Raw genomic sequence first — 22,205 nt, forward strand, 5'->3', positions numbered from 1 at the left:
TGCCTGGCCAGCCTGGGTAAGAAGCTGAGGGCTGTTTGCAGGCTGGCCACACACCCCCAGTGACCCAGGCTCCCAGCCCCTCCTTTTTTATTTTTTTCTCCAGCCACTCCTTGAGCGGCGGCCAGGGCGGGCGGGAAGCTTGGCTTCCTCCATCACCAGGGGCAACCCAAGCCTCCTGCTTGCTCCAGCTCCATGGCCGCCACCATCTTTGTTGGGTTAATTTGCATACTTGCTCCTGATTGGCTGGTGGGCATAGCGGAGGGACAGTCAATTTGCATGTTTCTCTTCTATTAGTGTAGATATTTATCCAACATATAACTACCCAGATAATAAAATACATACTGTGAAGTACCACATATAAAACTAAAATTTAAAAAATTTAGTTGGGCTCATACAAATAAATTATTGTGATTTAATTATAATTCCCTCATAGATGTATGATCATTCTGTTGATTACTCTGAGTTAATCATAATGTCCTATAAATGTATAATTATTCTGAAAATTTAATGGAATGGTAATCAACTCTAATTTCAAATTGCTAAGAAAACCATATAATGCAAAATACTTTTTAAAAAGTGTGTAGCTACAAAAGTCTGGAAATTAAGAAAATATTTGCTTCCAGAATTATAGTTCATTTCTTAAGAAAGTTTTAGAGTAGATACATTTTCTCTTTAAACCAACTGTAAGCATATTATTATTATTATTTTTAAATATATTTTATTGATTTATTACAGTGAGGAAGAGAGAGGGACAGAGAGCCAGAAACATCGATGAGAGAGAAACATCGACCAGCTGCCTCCTGCGCACCCCCCACTGGGGACGTGCCCGCAACCAAGGCACATGCCCTTGACCGGAATCGAACCTGGGACCCTTCAGTCCACAGGCCAATGCTCTATCCACTGAGCCAAACCGGTTCCGGCTGCATACTATTATTTTTATAAGTGTGAAGTGATGAGTTTAACTAACAGTATTGTATCCTAAAAGCTAAAATAAATGTCTAAATTATTTCATGTCCCTGTTCGGGCGCCAAAATAAATAAATAAATAAATAAATAAATAAATAAATAAATAAATAAATAATAAAAATAATAAATTATATTTAGCCACCTAGCAAGTTTTGTTTTAGAGTAGAAACAATGAATGAACAAAATAGGTCCAGAGACATGGATGCATGGAACAAACTGACAGAACTCAGAAGGAAGGGAGTAGAGGGGAGGGAAGAGATTATCCAAAGAGCTTATGTGCATATACACATAACCCTTGGACACAGACAATAGTATGGTGAAAGCCTGGGTTGGGGCAGGGGCTGGGTAGAGGGGAGAGTTGGGGGGAATGGGGGACATCTATAATACTGCCAACAACAACAACAAAAATTTTTTTTAAGTAAGAGAGCAATCTGCCCTAGCTGGTTTTGCTCAGTGGATACAGCATCAGACTGCAGACTGAAGGGTCCTGGGTTCGATTCCAGTCAAGGGCACATGCCTGGGTTGCGGGCTCGATCCCCAGGGCGGGGCATGCAGGAGACAGCCGGCCAGTGATTCTATCTCATCATTGATGTTTCTATCTCTCTCTCCCTGTCCCTTCCTCTCTAAATCAATAAAAATATATTTTAAACATAATAATAATCTTCCTCAGGATGATAAGAGGCAAAGAGATCGATCTCTAGACCTGAGAAAATTTAGAAAGACCAGCATCCAGAATTTTTTGGAGCGAGTTGTAGGATTTTGTGAATCAATTCCACACACACATTGTGTGATGAGAGGGCAGTGCTTTTCATAGCACTTTAAAGATATTACTGCACCACCTTCAGCATTTATTACTATTGCTGGAGGAAAGCATACTGCTGGTCTAATTATTGTTCTATTGTAGGGAATCTGTCTTTTCTTTCTGGAAGTTTTTACTATTTTCCTTTAACCCTTCATGTACATAAGTTTCACTGTGAAGTGACCTGGTATAGATTTACTTTTATTTTTCCAGGTTCATATTCAAAGTGCACGTTCAACCTGAATGAAGACTTTTTATTCTTTCAATTCTAGAAAACTCTGTCATTATCTCTTTTAAAATTGTTTTCCACCATTCCCTTTTTTATCTTGTTCTGGATTTCCTATTGTATATACAATGGGTTATCTCAATACATCCTCCATTACTTTTGACAGCTCTTTAATATTTTTATCTCTTTGTGCTATTTTAGGTAAGCCTCAATACTGTCTTCTAATCCACTACCTCAAACTGTCATTTTCTACCATGACCATACCCCATATTCCAAACTATTTCTTCCCATGTTCCTTATTTCAGAGATTGACATTATTGTCAGATATCCTGATTCCTTCCTCTCCTAGGCTTACCTTCTGCTAATCCTCTGTGCTATCAGAGCAATTTAAAAATGATACAATTCTGGGTTGGTGGGAGCCAAGGAGGAGGCTCCAGACACTGCTCAGGAACCAGGGACCCCCGAGTGCCTGTGTACTCAGCTCGGAGGTGTCAAGGCCAAGTACAGGACCCTCCTCCAGGACCTGATCAACAACATCATCCTTGATGATCTGGAACAGCTCAAATCAGGAGGACATCCCCAGTGAGAAGCCTGAGGAGATCACAACAGGCAGTGCCTGGTTTAGTTTCCTGGAAAGTCACAACAAGCTGGACAAAGACAACCTCTCCTACATTGAGCACATCTTTGAGATCTCCGGCCGTCCTGACCTACCCACTATGGTGGTTGACTATACAGTCCATGTTCTTGAGATCTCTGAGGAAGAGGAACTGGATACCAAGCTAACCCACATCCCCAGTAGTACAAATATATTATCTGGCAGCCCTCTGAGAAAGAGATAATAAAACTGGCTACTACAACCCTAGCCAGTTTGGCTCAGTGGATAGAACATCAGCCTGCAGAGTGAAGGATCCCAGATTCGATTCTGGTCAAGCGCACATGCCCAGGTTGCAGGCCCAGTTTGGGGGCGTGCAGGAGGCAACGATCAAATATTCTCTCTCATCATTGATGTTTCTATCTCTCCCTTCCTCTCTGAAATCAATAAAAATATAAGAAAAAAATTTAAAAACCACACAAAAAACCTGGCTACTCCACTCAAGAAAGCCTGAGCAAGAGGGAATCTCGGTGGGCACTCCAGCAGGAGTGGTGTGAACAGCAGCTGATCCTGCTGATAGTCTGGGGCAAGGACACAGCACAGGGGTCTATCAAGGCATCCACTGCCAGGCGATTGGTGTTTCAGACAAAGATACGGGACCACAGAGCCCTGCCACCCCTTGGACTCCCAAATCTCGCCTTCTGTCGCCCTTGGTTTTGGGTTGAGGAGTGCATTACCTGTAAATGGAAAGTTATTGCAGCAGAATCCCTCTGTGACTGATACCCAGGTTGGGTGCATGGGGGGTGGGAGGTAGAGTACCCTTTGGAGGTCCAGTGCGGGCAAAACAAACCCCACCTCCAAGAAGCAAGCAGCATGGCTATACTGTCTAATGGCAGCCAGAGAAGTTAGCTGAGGTAGATCACAGAAGTAAAAATTTTGTGTTTCAGCGCCACCTACTGGAAAATAGTAGAAATACTTCTTCAGAGAAACCTGCTAGAGAAGGGTCAATAATACACAGATGCTTAGACAGAAGAGACCAACACATACCATGAATAACCATGATAGCGAGGTAGCTCAGAAAGAAAATGCTGTAGTGAACATATGCAAACTGGAACACATGGAAATATGTGATTTAAATAACAGATAATTCAAGATTGCAATTCTGAAAACATTCAACAAGATGTGAGAAAACACAAACAGCCAATTTAATGCATTTAGGAATTTTTATTGTGGACCTAGCAGGCCATACAGAAGTTTGATAACATTCATCTGGTTGAGTTTCAACACAGGGCTACTTTCCTCACTTAACTACTTCCTAAATCTCTCTTATGTTTTTCTACTACCTTTGCCAAAGAGATCAAAACTTTAAAAAAGAACCAATCAGAAGTCCTGGAAATGAAGCATTCAACTAAAGAGATTAGTAGTGAACCCCTGAGCATAAGAAACACAGCCAACCAAAACAAAACAAAAAATACAAGAAAAAAAAAGAAACAGAGCCAACCAGATGGAGGAAAAAATCAGTGATATCAAAGATAGGAATCTAGAAATGACACAGAGGAAAGAAGAGAGAGACCTAAGCAAAAAAAATTAAAGAGCTCTATGAGTCCTATCTGACTCCATCAGAAAAAGCGATGTATAATAATAAAAGCATAATATGCAAATCAACTGAACGACCGAAAAGTAGAACGACCGTCCGGACAACTACGCTATGATACCCACTGGTGCAAGGCCAGCCAATGCAGGTGTGATGTAATTGGTTGAGGGGCCGGCCATTGTCCCATGATCATCCTGCAGAGGGAAGCCCAGGCCATCGGCCGGCGGGGCGATCGATCAATTGGGGGGTTCCCAAAGAGGGAGGCCCAGGCCACTGACTGGTGGGCTGCGGCAGGTGGGGCCTCCCTCTGTGGGGGCGACCCATCGCGGGACTCCCAGACTGTTAGAGGGCACAGGCCAGGCTGAGGAGACCCCTCCCTCCCATCCCCTCGAGTGCACGATTCCGTGCACCGGGCCTCCAGTATAAGAATAATAGGCATACCACCTCACACCTGTTAAAATGGCTGTAATGAACAAGACAAGTAATTACAAGTATTGGAGAGGTTGTGGAGTAAAGGGAAACCTCGTTCACTGCTGGTGGAAAGGTAGACTGGTACGGCCACTATGGAAAACAGTCTGGCAATTTCTCAAAAAAATTAAGAATAGAGTTATCATATGACCCAGCAATCCCTCTCTGTTCAATTCCTGGTCAGGGCAAATGCCTGGGTTGTGGGCTCTATCCCCAGTGTGGGGCATGCAGAAGGCAACTGATCAATGATTCTCTCTCATCATTGATGTTTCTCTCTCTCTTCTCTCTCTCCCTCTCTCTTCCTCTCTGAAATTGATACGGGATTTTTCAAATGGAACATGCGGTGTTCCCCTGGGCAGGATGGTTCCCTGGATTCTTTGTCCTTCAGAGTCGAAGAATGAATTCATGGATGGAAGATGGTATTGAGAAGGCTAAAAGGCTAATTCCAATATAACCCTTATATTTGGAGGGCTAGCAATCTGAATCTGTGCCAGCAATCTAATGTACATTCTTGATAACCTATAATTAAGTCATTGCCCCTTTCTCCACAAACTGGTCTTACAAGACCTGTTACCTAAATGCTCACATTTTAGGCCATAAAACCATGAACAAGACACAACCCCAGAGAGGGGTTATCAACGCTGGCACCAGGCCAGGCCCTTAGATATGATCTCAAGACCCCCATCCCAACCCAAAGGGCTTTTTGCAAAGTTCATGAAAGGTCCTAAAGTCCCCATCCATATTTGGGGGACAAATAAACCAAATATGGCTTTCACCATATTGATTTGCTCAGATTTTGGAGGTGACTCCTCTGAGACCACTGGCGTAATAAAGCTGTGTAACTCCATTTCTCTAAAGCATTGCTTGGGTTTCTTTGGTCTTCTACAACAGTATAGCGAAGGTGGAAATTTATTGAAGAACAAGTACAGACTCCCACATGGGGAGGGGGAAAGAGTCCCACCGAGTTCCTTTTTTCCTGGATTTATAAAGGCTGCAGTTCCTGTGTCCTGATATCCCCTTTGATTGGTCAAAATTCCCTTTGATTTGGTCACTACAGCAACTCCTGAGCTCAAAGGTCAAATCTCACATGGGGCATGTGAAGCCCGCCTCCCTCATTGCTACTCCAAGTTTCCTTATCTTATGGAAATGTAACTGCTCCCTCCCCCAACTTTCTTGTCTTATGAAAATATAACTTCTCCCAGTCTGTAGCCCTGGGTTTTTTTCCATGGACCTCTTTCATTTTTTTAAATTTCCTGAACCTACCTCTATCCCCCTAAAATTCCTATTTCAAAATCAATAAAAAATATTTTTTTTAAAAGAAAGGTTAGATGAGGGTCATGGAAGAAAAAGAAGTGACAAAGATGAGTCAAAGGTTTTTGGCCTGAGCAACTTAAAGTATGGAATTGCCATTAACCTACATAGAGAAGCTAGTAGGAAGACAAAGTTTTAGAGGTAAATTAGGAGATCTGTTTTAGAATATGAAGGATGAGAGGCCTAGTAGAACTCCTCATGGAGATGTTAAGTGAATCCTATCTAATAAAGAGGGAATATGCAAATTGACCATCACACCATCACACAGATGGTGGCACCCGTAGCCACAAGATGGCGGCACCCAGTCCCCTCAGCCCTGCCAGAGTCCCGCAGTCCTTTCAGCCCTGCTGGGGCGAGGTGGGGGCACTCACTGTTTAAGTAATATTTAAAGCTTCAGAGTGAATGAGATCAGCTAGGGAAGGAGTGTTGACAGAAAGGAGAGCCAAGCACTGAGTCCTCAGCTACTCCAAGGGACTAGGGAAATTAGGAAGAACTGGCAAAGGAAACTGAAGAGTAGCCATAAGGAGAAAAACCAGGAGAATGCAGCATCCTAGAAAAGAGAGAAGAAAGTGCTTCAAAGGTGAGGAAGTGAATACCTTATCAAACCTGTTTGAGGAATGACAATTGGCCATAATGACATGGAGGTCATTGGTGTCCTTGATAAGCTCATGTTTTGTGGAGTGGTTGGGGGAAAGAAGCCTTATTATAAAGGGTTAAAAGAGAATTAGAGCTAGTGAGTACAGGTGCCTCTTTTGAGAGTCTTACTAAGGGGGCAAAAAAAATAAATAAATAAAAATAGAAGCCCAGCTGGCATGGCTCAGTGGTTGAGCATCAACCTATGAACCAGAAGGTCATGGTTCAATTCCCGGTCAGGGCACATGCCCGGGTTGTGGACTTGATCCCCAGTGTGGGGCATGCAGGAGGCAGCCAATCAATGATTCTCTCTCATAATTGATGTTTCTATCTCTCTCTCACTCTCCCTTCCTCTCTGAAATCAATAAAAAAAATTTTTTTTAAAGAAATAGGACAATAGCTGAAGGATCATGCATCAGGAAGAGGGTTGCTGTTTTTGTCAATATTAGTTTTCCATTGCTGCAATAACCAATTACTATAAATTTAGTGGCTTAAAATAACACATCTTAATTATCTTACAATTTGATAGGTTAGAAGTCCAAACTGGGTCTCAATGGGGGGAAAAAAGGTGAAACTAAAACTGTATTCCTTTCTAAAGGTTCTGGGGAAAATCCATGTTCTTGCCTTTTCCAGCATCTAGAGGTCACCCACATTCTTTGCTCATGTCCCCCTTCCTCCATCTTTAAAAAAGTCAGCAACACTGCATCACTCTGACCATTCTTCCACATTTCTACCTCCCTTTGTCTTATCCTGCCTTCCTCTTCTACTTTTAAGGCCCCTTGTAATTATATCAGGTCCACTGGGATAACACAGGATAATCTTCCTATTTTAAGATCAGCTCATTAGCAACCTTAATTCTCTTTGCCACATAACCAAACATGTTCACAGGTTCTGGAGATTTGGATGTGGACATCTTTGAGGAATCCTGGCTCTGCCTGCCACATATGAGACACTTACAGCATATTTGTTGATGGGAATACTTGGAGGGAAAGAGATGGAGAGAGGAAGAGAGAGAAAAACACAACTCGATGATGCAGGGGAGTATAGAATCATTGGAGTGACATGAGAGCAAATGGAGGACTTGTGAAGAAAGAGAGGAGAGGAGGGTGAAGATAACATATGGGGACAGATGCTAGCTGGTGGGTAGATGTGGTGGTGGGAGCTTGTGGGAGTCATTTTTTACTCAGCGACTTAGAAACAAAAGCAAGAATGGGAGGTGTTGGAGGTGTAAGAAAAGAAATTATAAAACTGACATCTAAGGGAGCAGGAGCATTAAAGAACTACAGAAATGTTATGAGCATCAAGGTAGCATCAAGGGCCCACTGTTAAAATGGCTGTAATGAACAAGACAAGTAATTACAAGTATTGGAGAGGTTGTGGAGTAAAGGGAAACCTCGTTCACTGCTGGTGGAAAGGTAGACTGGTACGGCCACTATGGAAAACAGTCTGGCAATTTCTCAAAAAAATTAAGAATAGAGTTATCATATGACCCAGCAATCCCTCTCTGTTCAATTCCTGGTCAGGGCACATGCCTGGGTTGTGGGCTCTATCCCCAGTGTGGGGCATGCAGAAGGCAATGTTCAGCCTGTTTCCGCCAGTAGAGTAGACAAAGCACTGGTATATTAATTAGTCAGGGTAGGCTAACTACTCTACAAACTCCAAATTTCAGTGCCTTAATACAACCACAGATTTCTCACTAAGCAAATAACATGGATTGTCTCAATCCTCACAATGGTTGAATATAGTGGGTATTAATACTATGATGAGGAAACAAAATAATTTGTTGAAGTAAGCCTAAGCCTTAATTTTTGTTTTAGGTATTAATTTTATTTGTGGGTATTTAAAAATATTTGCCTCCTGATCACCTTCATACAATCAAACATGCGACTCCCTTTGCCTGGAATCTCTCCTCTCTTTCCCCACTGACTTCTAGAATCAGTTCTTCAGTCGTCCTCCAGGGGACACCTTCCACAAGTCTCTATAGACAGGTTTATTTCTTCCTGTGGCTCCTTCTATAGGCCTTACCTAATTGTACTGTAATGACCTGTTCCACAATTATTCGACAGCCCCTGTGCCTTTGTGATCCTTTCTATCCCCCCTCTCTCCATCCAAGAGGTAGCAATGATGTTCTATTTCAAAAACCATAAACCACAGCACCCACCACAGTGCGTTGGCAATGCAGTCACTGTTTACCTGTTCATTGAGTGGAAAAGGAAGATGAACAAGGCAATTCTCTGACACTGCAGAAGGGAAAAAAAGTTTCTGCTCCCTTTGCAGCTGAAGGGGAAACAAAACTATTTCATTATTATGGGTTAAAGTTTTCTTTCTCAAGGACAGCTGTGGAGGGCTTAAGCTCTCTGTGGTGGCAGGCCTCCACGCAGTGGAGCTGTGTGTGCACTGCAGGATGCTCAACTGTAGGGTCCTTTCACTGCTGCCCAAGCCAAACTCCAAGAACTGTAGTCTCCCACCCAGTCATTTGGAGTCTGAGTTGTCACTGCCCAGGCCTTAGACCCTAAGCCATCTAACTCTATGCTCCCACCTTTTGTGATGAGTCAGAACCCCTGTTAAATTGATGACTTCCTTGGACCTGCCCTAGTAGATTCTCATTCAGTTGGTTGAATAATTTCTATTTTTAACTAGTATTCCAAGTGATTCTTACTATCAAGGCAGTTTAGGAAATTAGTCATCTTTGTTTCAGTCATGCTATAGAACTGGGGCAGTCATTTATTTTTCATTGACTTTAACTCTGATAACTTTAAATATACAGGGTGTCTCCCCAAAAATGTATACACACTTTAACAGCTGATGGCTCAATTGTTATTTCTTTCTTTTCAGGTTTAACCCATTGGAATTAATAATTATTCAAAGTGTGTATACATTTGGGGGGGACACCCTGTCTGATTATTTAACAGATGAAATGCTCCTGAGTTCCCTGAAAGTGCAGCTCGATATTTAGAAGATACTATTCTGCACCTTAACCTTTCTTTTCGGCATGGTGATTCAAGTGAGAGCAGCTTTTAAGGAGAGGACCATGGGGCAACTCCACACTTCGGAACTGTTCTAGCACAGGAGCCAGGCTAGGCACTGAATCTTAGTGCTGACCTGAGATTACCGCATCCCATTCACCTTGTTCTTGGATGAGGTCAGAGAGCTGAGGTGACCCGCACCACACCAGACTTTGGACGGAAAAAGATAGAATCGGGGAACGCTTTCTCTTTCCCCCTAACAAGATGCATTTTCAGAGCTGTCCCTAGGCCAGGAGAGCTGAGAAGAAAAAAAAATAGCCCCGACTTTTTACTCCTATTTGCAACAGGCCGCAAATCTGCACCATAGTGAGGTCGGGGCGAGATTTAGTAAGCTCTTGTTGCTGGTCGCCTGTCTTCCAGGTCGGACCCAGTCAGCTCTCCTAGTTGTCAGAAGGGCTCTTCTGATAGGAAAAATAATAGCAAACGTTTTTGAAGAAGGAAGTCTTCAGCCGCTTGTGACCTTCTGAAATCCGTCTGGGCCAAAGAGGTAGTGGCCGCTTGGCTGAGGGCCCTTGGGACTTCACAAAATTGGCTCCCGCGTGGATGGGGTGGGACTCTTCATAAAGTAACACGGTACACAGAGAACAAATCGCTCGCACTAAGGCCACCTACCCGGTGACGCGAGCGCGCAGCTGTGGGACCCACAGGCGCAGTTCCAGTCCCTGAGGTGAGTCCTACGCGCAGGCGCACGACCGGGAGGCCGACCCGGGCGCTGGGGGGCGGGGCGAAGGCCACTCACGTGGGCCGCGCAGCCCTCTCGGCGATTTCCCTTACAAGGACTTGGACTGACAAGCCCCGCCCCTGGCCGTACCCCGGTAGGTGTGGAGAGGCAAACCCAAAGGACAGACCCAACCATCTGCTCACAGGAAGGGGGAGGAAAAGAAATATTTATAAGAGTGGGCAAAAAAACCCACAAAAACTCAGACGTTATACCCAACGAGCCACTACACATTACTCTGTTCTAAGTCGCCGCTTTATATTCCTTCCTGTGCACAAGGTCAAAACTGCGCCCTTTTAGCACAGTGGCAACTGCGCCCCCCGTCGCCTTTCCATTAAGTCAGGCCCATCCTGTTGGCAAAGAATGGAGACTGGGCTTTTTTCCGGTTTGCTGAGGGGAGGCCGGAAGTGCTGTATTTTAGCGGCTCTGGGTGTAGAAGGGTGGTGATAGCGGCAGCGAGAAGGGTCACGGAAGCGCTCGATTCTCGCGGCAGTGCACGGTGAGTGGTGCTCGCGGTCCGGCACGTGGGGCGCATCTCGCGGACCCGTCTCCGCCGGGCGGCTGGGAGGGCAGCGGCGCACCTGGGCAGGTGTGCTAGCCGGTTACACGGCTTCAAGCCGAAGGGCCCGCTCCGGGATCGGAGGCCGCGGCCCAGGCGGCCCAAACGCGAACTGAACTCCTTTGCCTAACTTGGGGCGTGTGGCTTAGCCCGCTGGCGCCGCGAACTTGGGCGATAGCCCGGCCCGCGAAACCCGAGCCTCCCGGCTCTTGACTCCGGGACTATGTTTAGTTTCTAACGTAAACTTGCCCGATTCGAGAGAATTTGCGTAAAAACCCGAGCCCGGTGTCCTCGCCCCGCCCCACTGCTGCAGCTGTTGTTGCAGCTGCGAAGCTACGTTTAGTAGGAAGAATTAATTAACTTAAATTAGCTTCCTCAGCTCAGTATCCATTTCTGTAATTAGAACTATAATATATATATATATATAATACACACACACACACACACACACACACACACACGGGGTTAGGAGTGGAGACTTTGGACTAAGTCACTTTTTGGACTTAACTTTTGAGCATATGAAGACACATATATTAGTTCTTTACAGAACTTTGGAACAGAAATAGGTGTTCAGTTGAGAATTTAACAAGTGCAAAACTTTTTATATCCAAAGGTAAAGAAACTGTTTAAAATTGCTATTATTTCTTTCATGTCCTGGAAGGCTTTTGATAAAAGTTAACCAGAAAAACGTTTTCTTTTCAAACGTGAGGCTTTACTGGCAAGTCAACCCCGACAACTAATTGCCTTTGTCAAGTGCTGAGAACTTTTTGGGTGTGGCAGTCTTAAAAAAACTCACCCTACCGTCAACCGGAAGTTTGCACAGGAATTGAAAACTTGGTTTAGTTAGAACAGAAGCACCAACTTGAAAATGTACTTTTAAAAAACTGGTTGGCACCAAAAATGTTACATATAATTAGCTTGAAAAAAGGTGCACTGGTTAAATTATTTGGTTTGTATTTGGGAAGCTGACCAAAGACTAGGAAGTGTTTCTAAGATGGGAGTTTTTCCTTTAAGAATATATCATATCTCCCACAATACTGTCAATTTGAATGGTAATTCTATAGAAAAAGTCTTAGGTTATCTGACATTTATTACCACTTTAAAAGTGTTGTACTCTAGGATTCTACCTAGAGTAACCTAATGTAATACTACTATGGATTAATCTCATTTTATAAATGAAACCATGGTATGGAGAGATTCTGAAAAATCTTCTGGTTGCCGTTGGTATCAAAGAGGATTTCTATTTTTCACTTATACCATTTAATCTATGCTAACATCTTCCTTACATGTATTTCTCCTTTTGTCATAACCCTAAATGATTTTATATTTAATCAAGCAAAAATAAATAAATGAAACCACAAAGTCATTTGTCACCAACACTCCACTCACTCCTTTGATTTAAAACATTTTGCTCCTTTAGATCTATAAACTGAATCTCCTTCACCTTTGTTGACTGTTTATAGACTTGCTCATGCATCTGAAATCTTGATGTATTTCATAGAAAGAAGCGTGATCTGCAAATCACCCTGTTTTTAAGTTTCATACAACACATATGCCTTCACACCAAAGATCTTCCATTAAATGCTTGAAAAATAGTCTCTAGAATGAGTGAGGATCCTCATAATTGGGAATTCTCAGGTGCCTGCTTGGAATCTTCCCATCCTAAATAAAGAATACTTACATTGCTATATGAAATATTTTCATTTTACCCCAGATTTCTAAATTTCTCTGAGAATTGTGCATTTTCTGAGGTCTTGTTACATTAAGACAGTTACAGTCTTAATTGTTTGGGGAAAGTAAAAATCGACTGAAAACTTAGTCATAGCAAGGAATATAATGACAATATCATACGTAATTTGCTCCTTGGGATCATAACACAGTCCCTGATTTGGCTCCCTCTCCACCGGTGTAAATTCCACCCTATACTTTTAGTTTGGTAGGAAAAAATACACTGACTTTCCTTGTTTTGGAACAACTAGCTGTGAAGCTAAACTCCCTATCCCTGAAAGGCCCAGGAATTCTGGTGGGAGATAAATGAATAGAACAGACTATAACCTCCTTGAAAAGGTAGTAACTTGCCCAATGTTACACTACCAGTGTTTGGTAGAACTAAGACTAACCTCTGCATCTCTTAATTTTAATGTCTTGTAGCTTCTAAGTGGAACAGGGTTTTTCAGGGTCTTTTTATCCCCCCTTCTGAGTCTTTTAGAAACAAAGATCTTTTCTGAACTCAAAGTATTTTGTAATCATGTACTACCTTTGAGTTATTTTTCATTATTGTCACACATTGTTTTAACTTGAGAGTCATACTTCTGGAATGAAAACTATGTGACTCATTTAATAAGTTGAACCAATCATTTTATTTCTTTATCGTTGCCTCCCCAACATAATTTTAGGCTCCTTAAAGATAGGGCACTTGCTTTATATTTCTTAATTCTTATATAGTTTTCAACATTAGTGACATTTGATGCACATTATTGCCATTAACTGATTATATTAAAGGTTGATGATAAATATTGAATGAGCTAAAGAAAAGTTCTTGGTAAGTGCTGACCCAAAAAATTTTATAACTTTAAAAAAACTATAACTCATTTACAAACTTAAAGAATGCATGATTAAAAGAAAGACTAATAGGAAATACATCAGAACTCAACATATGTATATTACTTTATAACTCAAATTAAGTATTTTTAAAAAGTACCTAGAGGCTTCTCCTTCCCCCCGCCCCCGCCCCCTCATACAATATGAGGTTTTGTAGATTCAAAAATCAGTTGTCAACCATTTGACTTACAATTCTCATCCGTTTCTTTGGTCTTATAATAATTGACATTCCTGCATCATTAGAGGAAGACAGTGTTGTCAAACAAAACAGACTATTTTTAAACATGTGCTTTGGTTTGCAGTGACATGGCATGCCTAAAATAATAAACAGATTTGCACTGGTAAATAAGTGCCACTCATCGGGTTTCAACCACTTACCCTAAGTCCCTCAGAACATTTAAGAGATGACGGGATAATATACTCCATACTTCTTGTAGTTTTTAAAACTACATTTAGAATAGAGGGGAAAATTACAGCTTTATGTAGTTAATAATGGAATTTACTATCCAGAGAAGGTGTTACAGCATGAAAATAATGCTTTCGTGAATGGTTTAGGTAAATTATGAAAGGCTCCTAAAGGGTGATTAAAGGGAACTTGAAAATTGGGAAAGAGTATATATCATAATTTCAGTGTCAGGTAAGGTATATCTTACCAACAACCCATTCCAATGTTTCGCCACAGGGTGCTGTATTGGATGGACTAGAATTTGTGACTTTTCTTTGTGGAATTTCCTTCTTTGTGGAATTTCCTACTAAAGTCTGAGAACATATTTAGCTTGGGGGAGGGGACACTAAGGCAGAGCTTTTCTAATTATTTCCATGATTGAATTTAGTCTGGAAGATGTGGTATAACCAAGGAAAGAATGTAAGAAGTAACTTTAAACGCACACAAAGCATTGTATTCTAAGGTCACTTTGCAGTGCTGAGATCTAGGTAGTGCTTCATTCTTTGCAACCCACAGACTTATTTTTAGACCAAGGGCATAGTGTTTTGCTACATCATAGCTAAATGTTGTTTTCAGAACGTAAGCTTTAAAATTGTTATCCTGGTCAGAGAATGAAATCAGTGGTGCCTATTTTAGACCTGCTTGGAAGAATATAACTCAATACAGTGTCTTAGTCTTGCTCATTAGAGGTTTTGCAGACTACTATCACCACCTCAGCTCTGAAGGATGGTACGGTAAAATTTTATCTGATGACGATGGGATTTTTAACTCCCAACTAAAATGTTATAGTTTTTTTTTTTTTTTTTAAAGATTCAGCCTTTTCATTTTAGGTATTAGTCTTCTTGCTTTTAACTTAAATTTATAGGGATAAATTTAGATTATTAGAGAGCAAAGATAGTTTCCAAACTTAAAAAAAAAACTAAATTAGTTTTAAAAACTACTGTGCTCTGATTTTTGTATAGAGAACTTAGTCACTTCAAGCTTGACTCTGTGCAAGAAATTAATTTGTGTAGAGTGGAAATATCAGTAAAACTTAATTATAGATTAATTAACTTCAGAGTTATCTATACTGTTCAATTAGCCTTTCAACAAATTTCTTTTTTTAAATATATTTTTATTGATTTCAGAAAGGAAGGGAAAGGTAGAGAGAGATAGAAACATCAATGATGAGAGAGAATCATTGATTGGCTGCCTCCTGCACGCCCCCAACTGGGGATCGAGGCTGCAACCTGGGCATATGCCCTTGATCGGAATCGAACCCGGGACCCTTCAGTCCTCAGGCTGACGCTCTATCCATTGAGCCAAATCGGCTAGGGCAACAAATAACTTTCTTGACAAAGATTCCAGAAGTAAGGGTGCAGTAAGAAATGCTAGTTAGAAGTGAAAATATTTGGCAATAAAGATTAAGAGGTGAAGATGTGTTCCATCAGTTAGTTGTCGTCCTACTTTCTGTCCACTTTAGAATGGAATTACTAGTATGGGCTAGGGCTGTAGAAGGATAGACCTATTGAAAATGAATTAGTATTCCTCCATACTTCCAAGTCACTGAAGTATAGAACTGGAACTGCTTCCCCAGGGTACCTACGTTGTTTTGTTTCTTGTTTCTATATTGCTATTAAACCAGTAGGTTTGGTTATCAGTTCTTATTAGGCTATACAGCAACATGGGGATATGCAATCTTGTTGATATGGTCTAGGCTTTGAATTAATGTGGGTTATAGTTTGGAAGTTAAAGTTAGTGATCAACTATTGATTAAATGTCACAACTACTAAGATGAGTGAACTCAAAGCTTGATTCTGGTTCTCTTTGTAATTTGGTTCCATGAGTAATGGTATCAATTAACTGAGAGATTTTTGCCAAGTGATACTATCCTGCTGAATAATTTTTAGACACATTTCTAAGTAGCTTAAACATATAAGGAAGGTTCATTTCACCTTTTGTTGTTCTTTGTCTTTTTATATTTCCCTTCCTAATTAGGATCTAACCACCACCATGTCGAGCAAAAGGGCAAAGACCAAGACCACCAAGAAGCGCCCCCAGCGCGCAACATCCAATGTGTTCGCCATGTTTGACCAGTCACAGATTCAGGAGTTTAAAGAGGCCTTCAACATGATTGATCAGAACAGAGATGGTTTCATTGACAAGGAAGATTTGCATGATATGCTTGCCTCCCTGGGTAATGATCAGTTTTAATATTAATATACTAGACTAGAGGCCCAATGCATGAAATTTGTACAAGGGCCTTGGCCCTACTGCTGCCGTGGCCGGGACCTCTGCCGCCTCTGCCTCAGCCCTCCTCCGCTTCAGCTTTGTCTGGAGGGAAGGACATCCAAAAGGACATCCGGTCTAATTAGCATATTACGCTTTTATTATTATAGATAGGATTTTTGTAATGTCTTTTATTTTTATTTCTTAAGTCTTAAAGCTCTGTGAAGCCAATCTCATGATGTTATAGTTTACTAAATAAGATTCAAAGTCTAGAGCAGTGTCTCCCAAAGTGTGGTCCTTGGACCACCTGCATATTTCTGGCCAGATCTCATGATTGGGCTAGGGGCCAGCTATTTTTGTATTGCAAGGACTGATCTTGATTATAAGAGCATTATCATTCCTTTTGACATTACAATGGAATAGTATTTAATCTCCACTCTTAACATAGGCCCTATTCATTAAGAAGACTATTTTCCTAATAGTTTTGCTATCATGAATGTAAACAGCAAATTGTATGATAGTCTTTTTTGTCAAAATGTGTACTATGATGAATAGGTGATATATTTTGTGATGTAATCAGAATTATGGTCCTCTTTTTTTTATTTAGGAAAAAATCCAACCGATGAGTATCTAGATGCCATGATGAATGAGGCTCCGGGTCCCATAAATTTCACCATGTTCCTCACGATGTTTGGTGAGAAGTTAAATGGCACAGATCCAGAAGATGTCATCAGAAATGCTTTTGCTTGCTTTGATGAAGAAGCAACTGGTAATTACCATGGTTTAATTTTTAGTTATGGTAACTAAAATATATAATAACTTGAAATATGATGACACAGTACTCTTAGGTTTATACCATACCTGTTTGTTCAGTTTTGTTTTAGATAGGCTTCTCCTATGGCATCGCTCAGTTTACTGCCTCTGCATTTAAATATTTGATTTAAAATTTAATGGGTGTATTTGAAAGTTTTTAGGAAAGTTATACTCCATAAGGGTTAGGCTTGAAGTAAATATGTGTTGAATGAATAACTTTTACCAGTGCAATCTTGAGTAAAGTGTAAATTGCTATAGGCCATGACACCAGTACAGTCCTGTGTTTATCAGGTACCTCTCAGTTCTGAGATTGTTTAAATCAGGTATGAAACTCTCTGGTTTCATATTCCTTTTCTGCATAATAACTTTGTGAGTTGGGGCAAGTTACTTAACTATCTAAATTTCTGTTTTCTTATTTGTAAAATGGGCAATAATATTACCTACCTCACAGGGTTGTTGTGAGGATTAAATGAGGAAATGAGATAATAGCATACTGCCTGGCCCAGAATTAACTCTCAGAAAAACCCCAAAAGATAACTACAGAAATGCCTGATCCTTTGACAGAAGTGTCTATAAGAGAAAAGATAAGGGGTCAGGTTTTTAAAAGGAAGGCACAGCCTTTGGTTATGCATTACTTGGAGTAGTTTAAGTAAGCCAAGCACAGTTTGGTAATGGAAGCATACTGTCCCGTTTGGCTTTCCAGGCTCCCCACAATATAGCCTCTCTTGCCCTATTCAAGTATACCACTCTCGACTTTTATGTCATCTTTCTAACCTCCTTCCAAGCTACTCTATGCATTGGTGTCCTAACTTACCTCCACCATTTCTGCCTCTATGTCTCCCTCCTCCTGAACTCGAAACTCTTAACATTTTTTTTTTCTGGGAGGACTGGGGAAGAGGCAGGCAGACGAGACTTACTTTTTTTTCTCCTAAAGACACTGTGTATTGATTGAATTTTTAAATTGTAAGCAGGTGTTTGTTTTTTTTAATGGAGGGGAATAAAACCATAAAAGAGTAAAATGTCTTATCCATTCTTCAAACTCCTCAATTGTCATATTCTTTATAGAGCCTAGTCTATATTTTCATACTGTTTTTTCCTACTCAGAAAATTTAAAGTCTCTTTCTTTTTTTAAATATATTTTTTATTGATTTCAGAGAGGAAGGGAGAGGGAGAGAGAGATAGAAACATCAATGATGAGAGAGAATCATTGATTGGCTGCCTCCTGCGTGCCCCTTACTGGGGATCGAGCCCGCAACCCTGGGCATGTGTTCTTGACCAGAAACGAACCTGGGACCCTTTGGTCCGCAGGTCGACGCTCTATCCACTGAGCCAAACCAGCTAGGGCATCTCTCCTTTCTTTCCACTTCCAAATAATTTTATTTATCTCTTTTCTGATACATACTGTGTGTACTTACTTCCAATCATCACAGTCTCTCTCTGTTTCCAGGGTAATGGCTGTGTGTCTTCAACGGCATTATTTTCCCATCTCTGTAAGCCCTTCTACCACCCACCACAGTCCATTGCACATAGTCAATGATTAGTTCATGTGATAGTTGAATGACTTGGCTATAGATGATGATTTATTTCTACAAGCCGAAAATCTAAGCTTTTTGGTACTTGTTTTTTTACCCTCACCCAAGGATAATATATTTTCTATAAAATTAGTTTAAATTATAAGGTCACTTCCCATAAGAAACTCTAGAGCTATGGTTCTTGTTGTTTTTCCAATTCAATCTAAGATTTAAAAAAAATATATTCCTGGCCAAGTGGCTCATTTGGTTGGAGTGTTGTCCCATACACAAAATGGTGGCGGGTTCACTTCCCGGCCTGGGCACATACCCAGGTTTCGGGTTTGATCCCAGGTCCGGGTATGTGTGGGGGAGGCAACTGATCAATGTTTCTCACATTGATGTCTTTCTCCTCTCTCCCACTCCCTTCCTCTCTCTAAAATCAATTTTAAAAAATAAAAATATCAATGCTAGATAATAAATCAAGGGTGACATCAGGACTTTTTTTTTTAAAGCTCTCTGGATGATTCTGATTCTCATGTGCAGTTAGGTTTTATGAGAAACCTGCTTTCACACTTCCAGAGTAGAACACACACCTTTCGGCTCACCATTCCTATCCCCAATTCTTAGCCCAGTGACTGTGACATAATTAATGCTCAAATATTTATAAAGTATTTTTGCACACTCTGGGCCTGGCCATATTTATTATGAAATCTAAATTAGATTTGTTTAAAAAAAACAAACACATTTAAGAATCTCATTTTACATATTAAAAAACAAAGTTAGAGGTAAAGTGAAATACCTGAAATAACATAGCTTGTTAGAACTGGACCTCAAGACTCCAGCATTCTTTCCACTGAAGCACTTTATTGTTTTTATAATGTGGTATTGATTTTAGTGTTATTTACTTATAGAATAAGTATGACCATTCATGCTACTTTAAGGAACTATGAGGCATAGATTCCTTAATCATACTGTATTGCTTTTATTTAGGCATAAGTTTAGCCCCTATTATCAAGAGATCAGGAGATGGATGTGGAGGAAGATTGATAGAGCAGAACAGGTTAATGCCACTAGGCAACTACCCGTTTTCTAGGCAACTGCTGAGGCTGACTTAACCATGTAGAGACCCGTATTTCATGTATGTGCATATTTATAGTTCTTAGCATAGAGCATGCATAGTCAAGTATAGATACTCCTTGTAATTAATCCTCGGAGTAGTATATATTCTGAACCCCAGTTCTTTATTTTTTAGGCACCATTCAGGAAGATTACCTGAGAGAGCTGCTGACAACAATGGGGGATCGGTTCACAGATGAGGAAGTGGATGAGCTGTACAGAGAAGCGCCTATTGACAAAAAGGGAAATTTCAATTACATTGAGTTCACACGCATCCTTAAACATGGAGCAAAAGATAAAGATGACTGAAAAGAACTCCAAATTGCAGCCAAATATTCTTTGTCGCCACATTGGGTATTTCTGAGACTTTCTCTTAGAGTCTATAACATGCCCTCGCTTTGCAGCTTTTGCCTTTCTTGTGGTATTTATTCTCAGCCATTTTGGGCACATGCATCTCTATAATCAGACTGGAAATAGAACTTTTTGTTATTTTCAGAATAGAAAATAGGTAATTGAACTTACCAGCCTCCATCTCCCCCCATAACTGCAATCTACACAGAGTCAATATATTTTTTCAGAGAAAGTAATTAACTCAATTTTTTTCTGAACCATAATTAAATTTTATGATCAAAACTTACTTGTTTAAAACTTCTTTATTTATCAAAATTGACTTCTATTAGTTTTAGTTGCATCTTCCAATGAAAGAAAATGGTGTGGTTGTTAGACCTTTTCCTTACTTCTCCCAGTTTTCCTAACAATCCTATCTCCTCTGCTATTCATTCGTCCCCTCCCAAAGAAATACAAGTTTAACTTCCTTAATTGTGTTTCCTGCACTTTGTCTTCCAATTTTAAAAATAATTTGCTATAGAATTTGCATATATATGATAGTTTTAGTATCTTAAGTTTAACATACCTACCAACGTTCTTCCTTATCTGTCCTAAGCTTTTCGTGTCATTTAAAATTAGACCAGGCCAATGAGTTTAATTTTAATTTGTCCTCATTTTTAAAACTATTTTAGACTCAAAGTGTCTATGGAATGCTTCTAACGAGATTTTTTTTTTTTTTGTATTTCAAAATGTTGGAAATACAGTACAGCATTTTTTATTATATAAAGCTTTTCTTTAACACAATAATCCATATTGAAATACCATGTTTGTTTATGCAGAGATTCACCATGAGTCCATGTGTGAATTTTGGATATTCCTGCCCTGCCCACAAACAAAACAGCTGAAGCTAAGTGCTTGGGAAAGTGAGATCATTATTTCAATACTCAAAATAACTTCTGCTGTTTCCAGAAATGCAGGACTGTTTCAGAGTTAATCAGGAAATGGTTGACACTTTCATTTGCTTTGTACTTCAAAAAGCTGAAAGACTGATGAATTTAAAAGTGAAGCATTGTGGGGAGAGTTGGTTGAAAAATTTTACAATTAGCCTGTAAAGATGAGTAATTGACAATTACTCTAATAACTTTACGTTTTATGCTACTATTAACCAAACTATCCTTGGACAAAATCATTACCTCACTCAGTAAACAATTATTGAGTGCCTTCAGGGTGGCAGACCTTTGCACTCAACAGGATAGGTGAGCCAGCTTTATAGGACAGGAGTAGAAGGACCAGTACCACGACTGCTCTTGCCCCTTTTAAGTTTAGAATCTTACCACCTGCCTTAAGTACTTTTTCCAGGCTATAGCCATGAAGTTAAAATCTTATTTTGCTGAATCGAACTTCCATTTCAACTGAAAAAAGATCACTTCTGGTTTGTTAACAGATTTCTAGTGAAGAACAAATAACATTGTTTTCCACTTGGGAAAAAGTGGTCTCATTTACTAAAATTATTTCTTGCAATGTCCCCATTTCCATTTCAGATAACTGCTCAAAGAACTGGCTGCCATTAGGAGCAGTACATGGTCTCCCCAGTGAAATAAGTCTCCTAATTTAGTAATAGCATTCTCTATGTAGTAAGTAGGCTTTGCTTAAGGGAAGTTGACTGCTTAATAAAAAGCTAAAGCATCTACTCCAACAGTGGATTTGACTGAAAACCAGTCTCCATGATGAAAATCATACTTGAAACAAACCATTTCAAACGTTCTTTGAAACCAACCTAACGGGTAGCATTGTTAGGATTATATTGTCATTTGGACTCCAGATCCCAAATTTTACTTGATCCAGAAGCCTATGACTGGAGAGCAGGAATTGATGAGTGCTACTGGGAAAAAAGGAAGAAAGCCAGACTCTGAGACAGAAGCAAATTCTGAAAAGGAGGAGAGAAAGGACAGCAAGAGGTGTAACTCCTAGATATAGGGAGGTGCCAGCAAGTTGTAAGAAGAATCAGAAAACAGTAAAAGGGCTTAAGAGAGGTAGATAGAGCCGTAAAACATTATGAAAACCATAAATTTAAAATTTAGTTCCGCAGTTATATTAGACACATTTGAGAAGGATATGCCATAAATAACCATTTCCCAAGTGCTAGATATTTAGATACTCAGCTTTTCATTAATATTCTTTTTCTTTTGAATCTTGAGAGGAAAAATATACCTTAAGAGTTATTTTTTTTTTTTACAACAGTGTTACCTAGTAGAACTTTCTGTGATAATGGTCAAGGTACAGTCAGGGTGTC

The 22,205-nt window shown here is 40.3% G+C and overlaps 1 protein-coding gene across 1 annotated transcript; it reads left to right on the top strand.

Annotated features, from left to right (window-relative positions):
• The first annotated feature begins 10,676 nt into the window (after positions 1-10,676).
• LOC307106724 (myosin regulatory light polypeptide 9) lies at positions 10,677-20,635 on the top strand. Its single transcript, XM_079783395.1, has 4 exons — positions 10,677-10,831; positions 15,915-16,113; positions 16,753-16,914; positions 19,722-20,635. The coding sequence occupies exons 2-4, from the start codon at positions 15,930-15,932 to the stop codon at positions 19,892-19,894; spliced, it is 519 nt and encodes a 172-aa protein (XP_079639521.1). The 5' UTR covers positions 10,677-10,831; positions 15,915-15,929; the 3' UTR covers positions 19,895-20,635.
• The last annotated feature ends 1,570 nt before the right edge of the window (positions 20,636-22,205 follow it).

This window comes from Cnephaeus nilssonii (assembly GCF_951640355.1).
Source record: "Cnephaeus nilssonii genome assembly, chromosome: 11".
NCBI classification, from domain to species: Eukaryota; Metazoa; Chordata; class Mammalia; order Chiroptera; family Vespertilionidae; genus Cnephaeus; species Cnephaeus nilssonii.

Bases quoted from the DNA above. Each gene is read 5' to 3' on its own strand.
- LOC307106724 (XM_079783395.1), top strand. From the start codon at position 15,930: ATGTCGAGCAAAAGGGCAAAGACCAAGACCACCAAGAAGCGCCCCCAG. The intron at 16,114-16,752 runs GTAATGATCAGT...TTTTTTATTTAG, and splicing joins TGATATGCTTGCCTCCCTGG to GAAAAAATCCAACCGATGAG. The intron at 16,915-19,721 runs GTAATTACCATG...TTTATTTTTTAG, and splicing joins CTTTGATGAAGAAGCAACTG to GCACCATTCAGGAAGATTAC.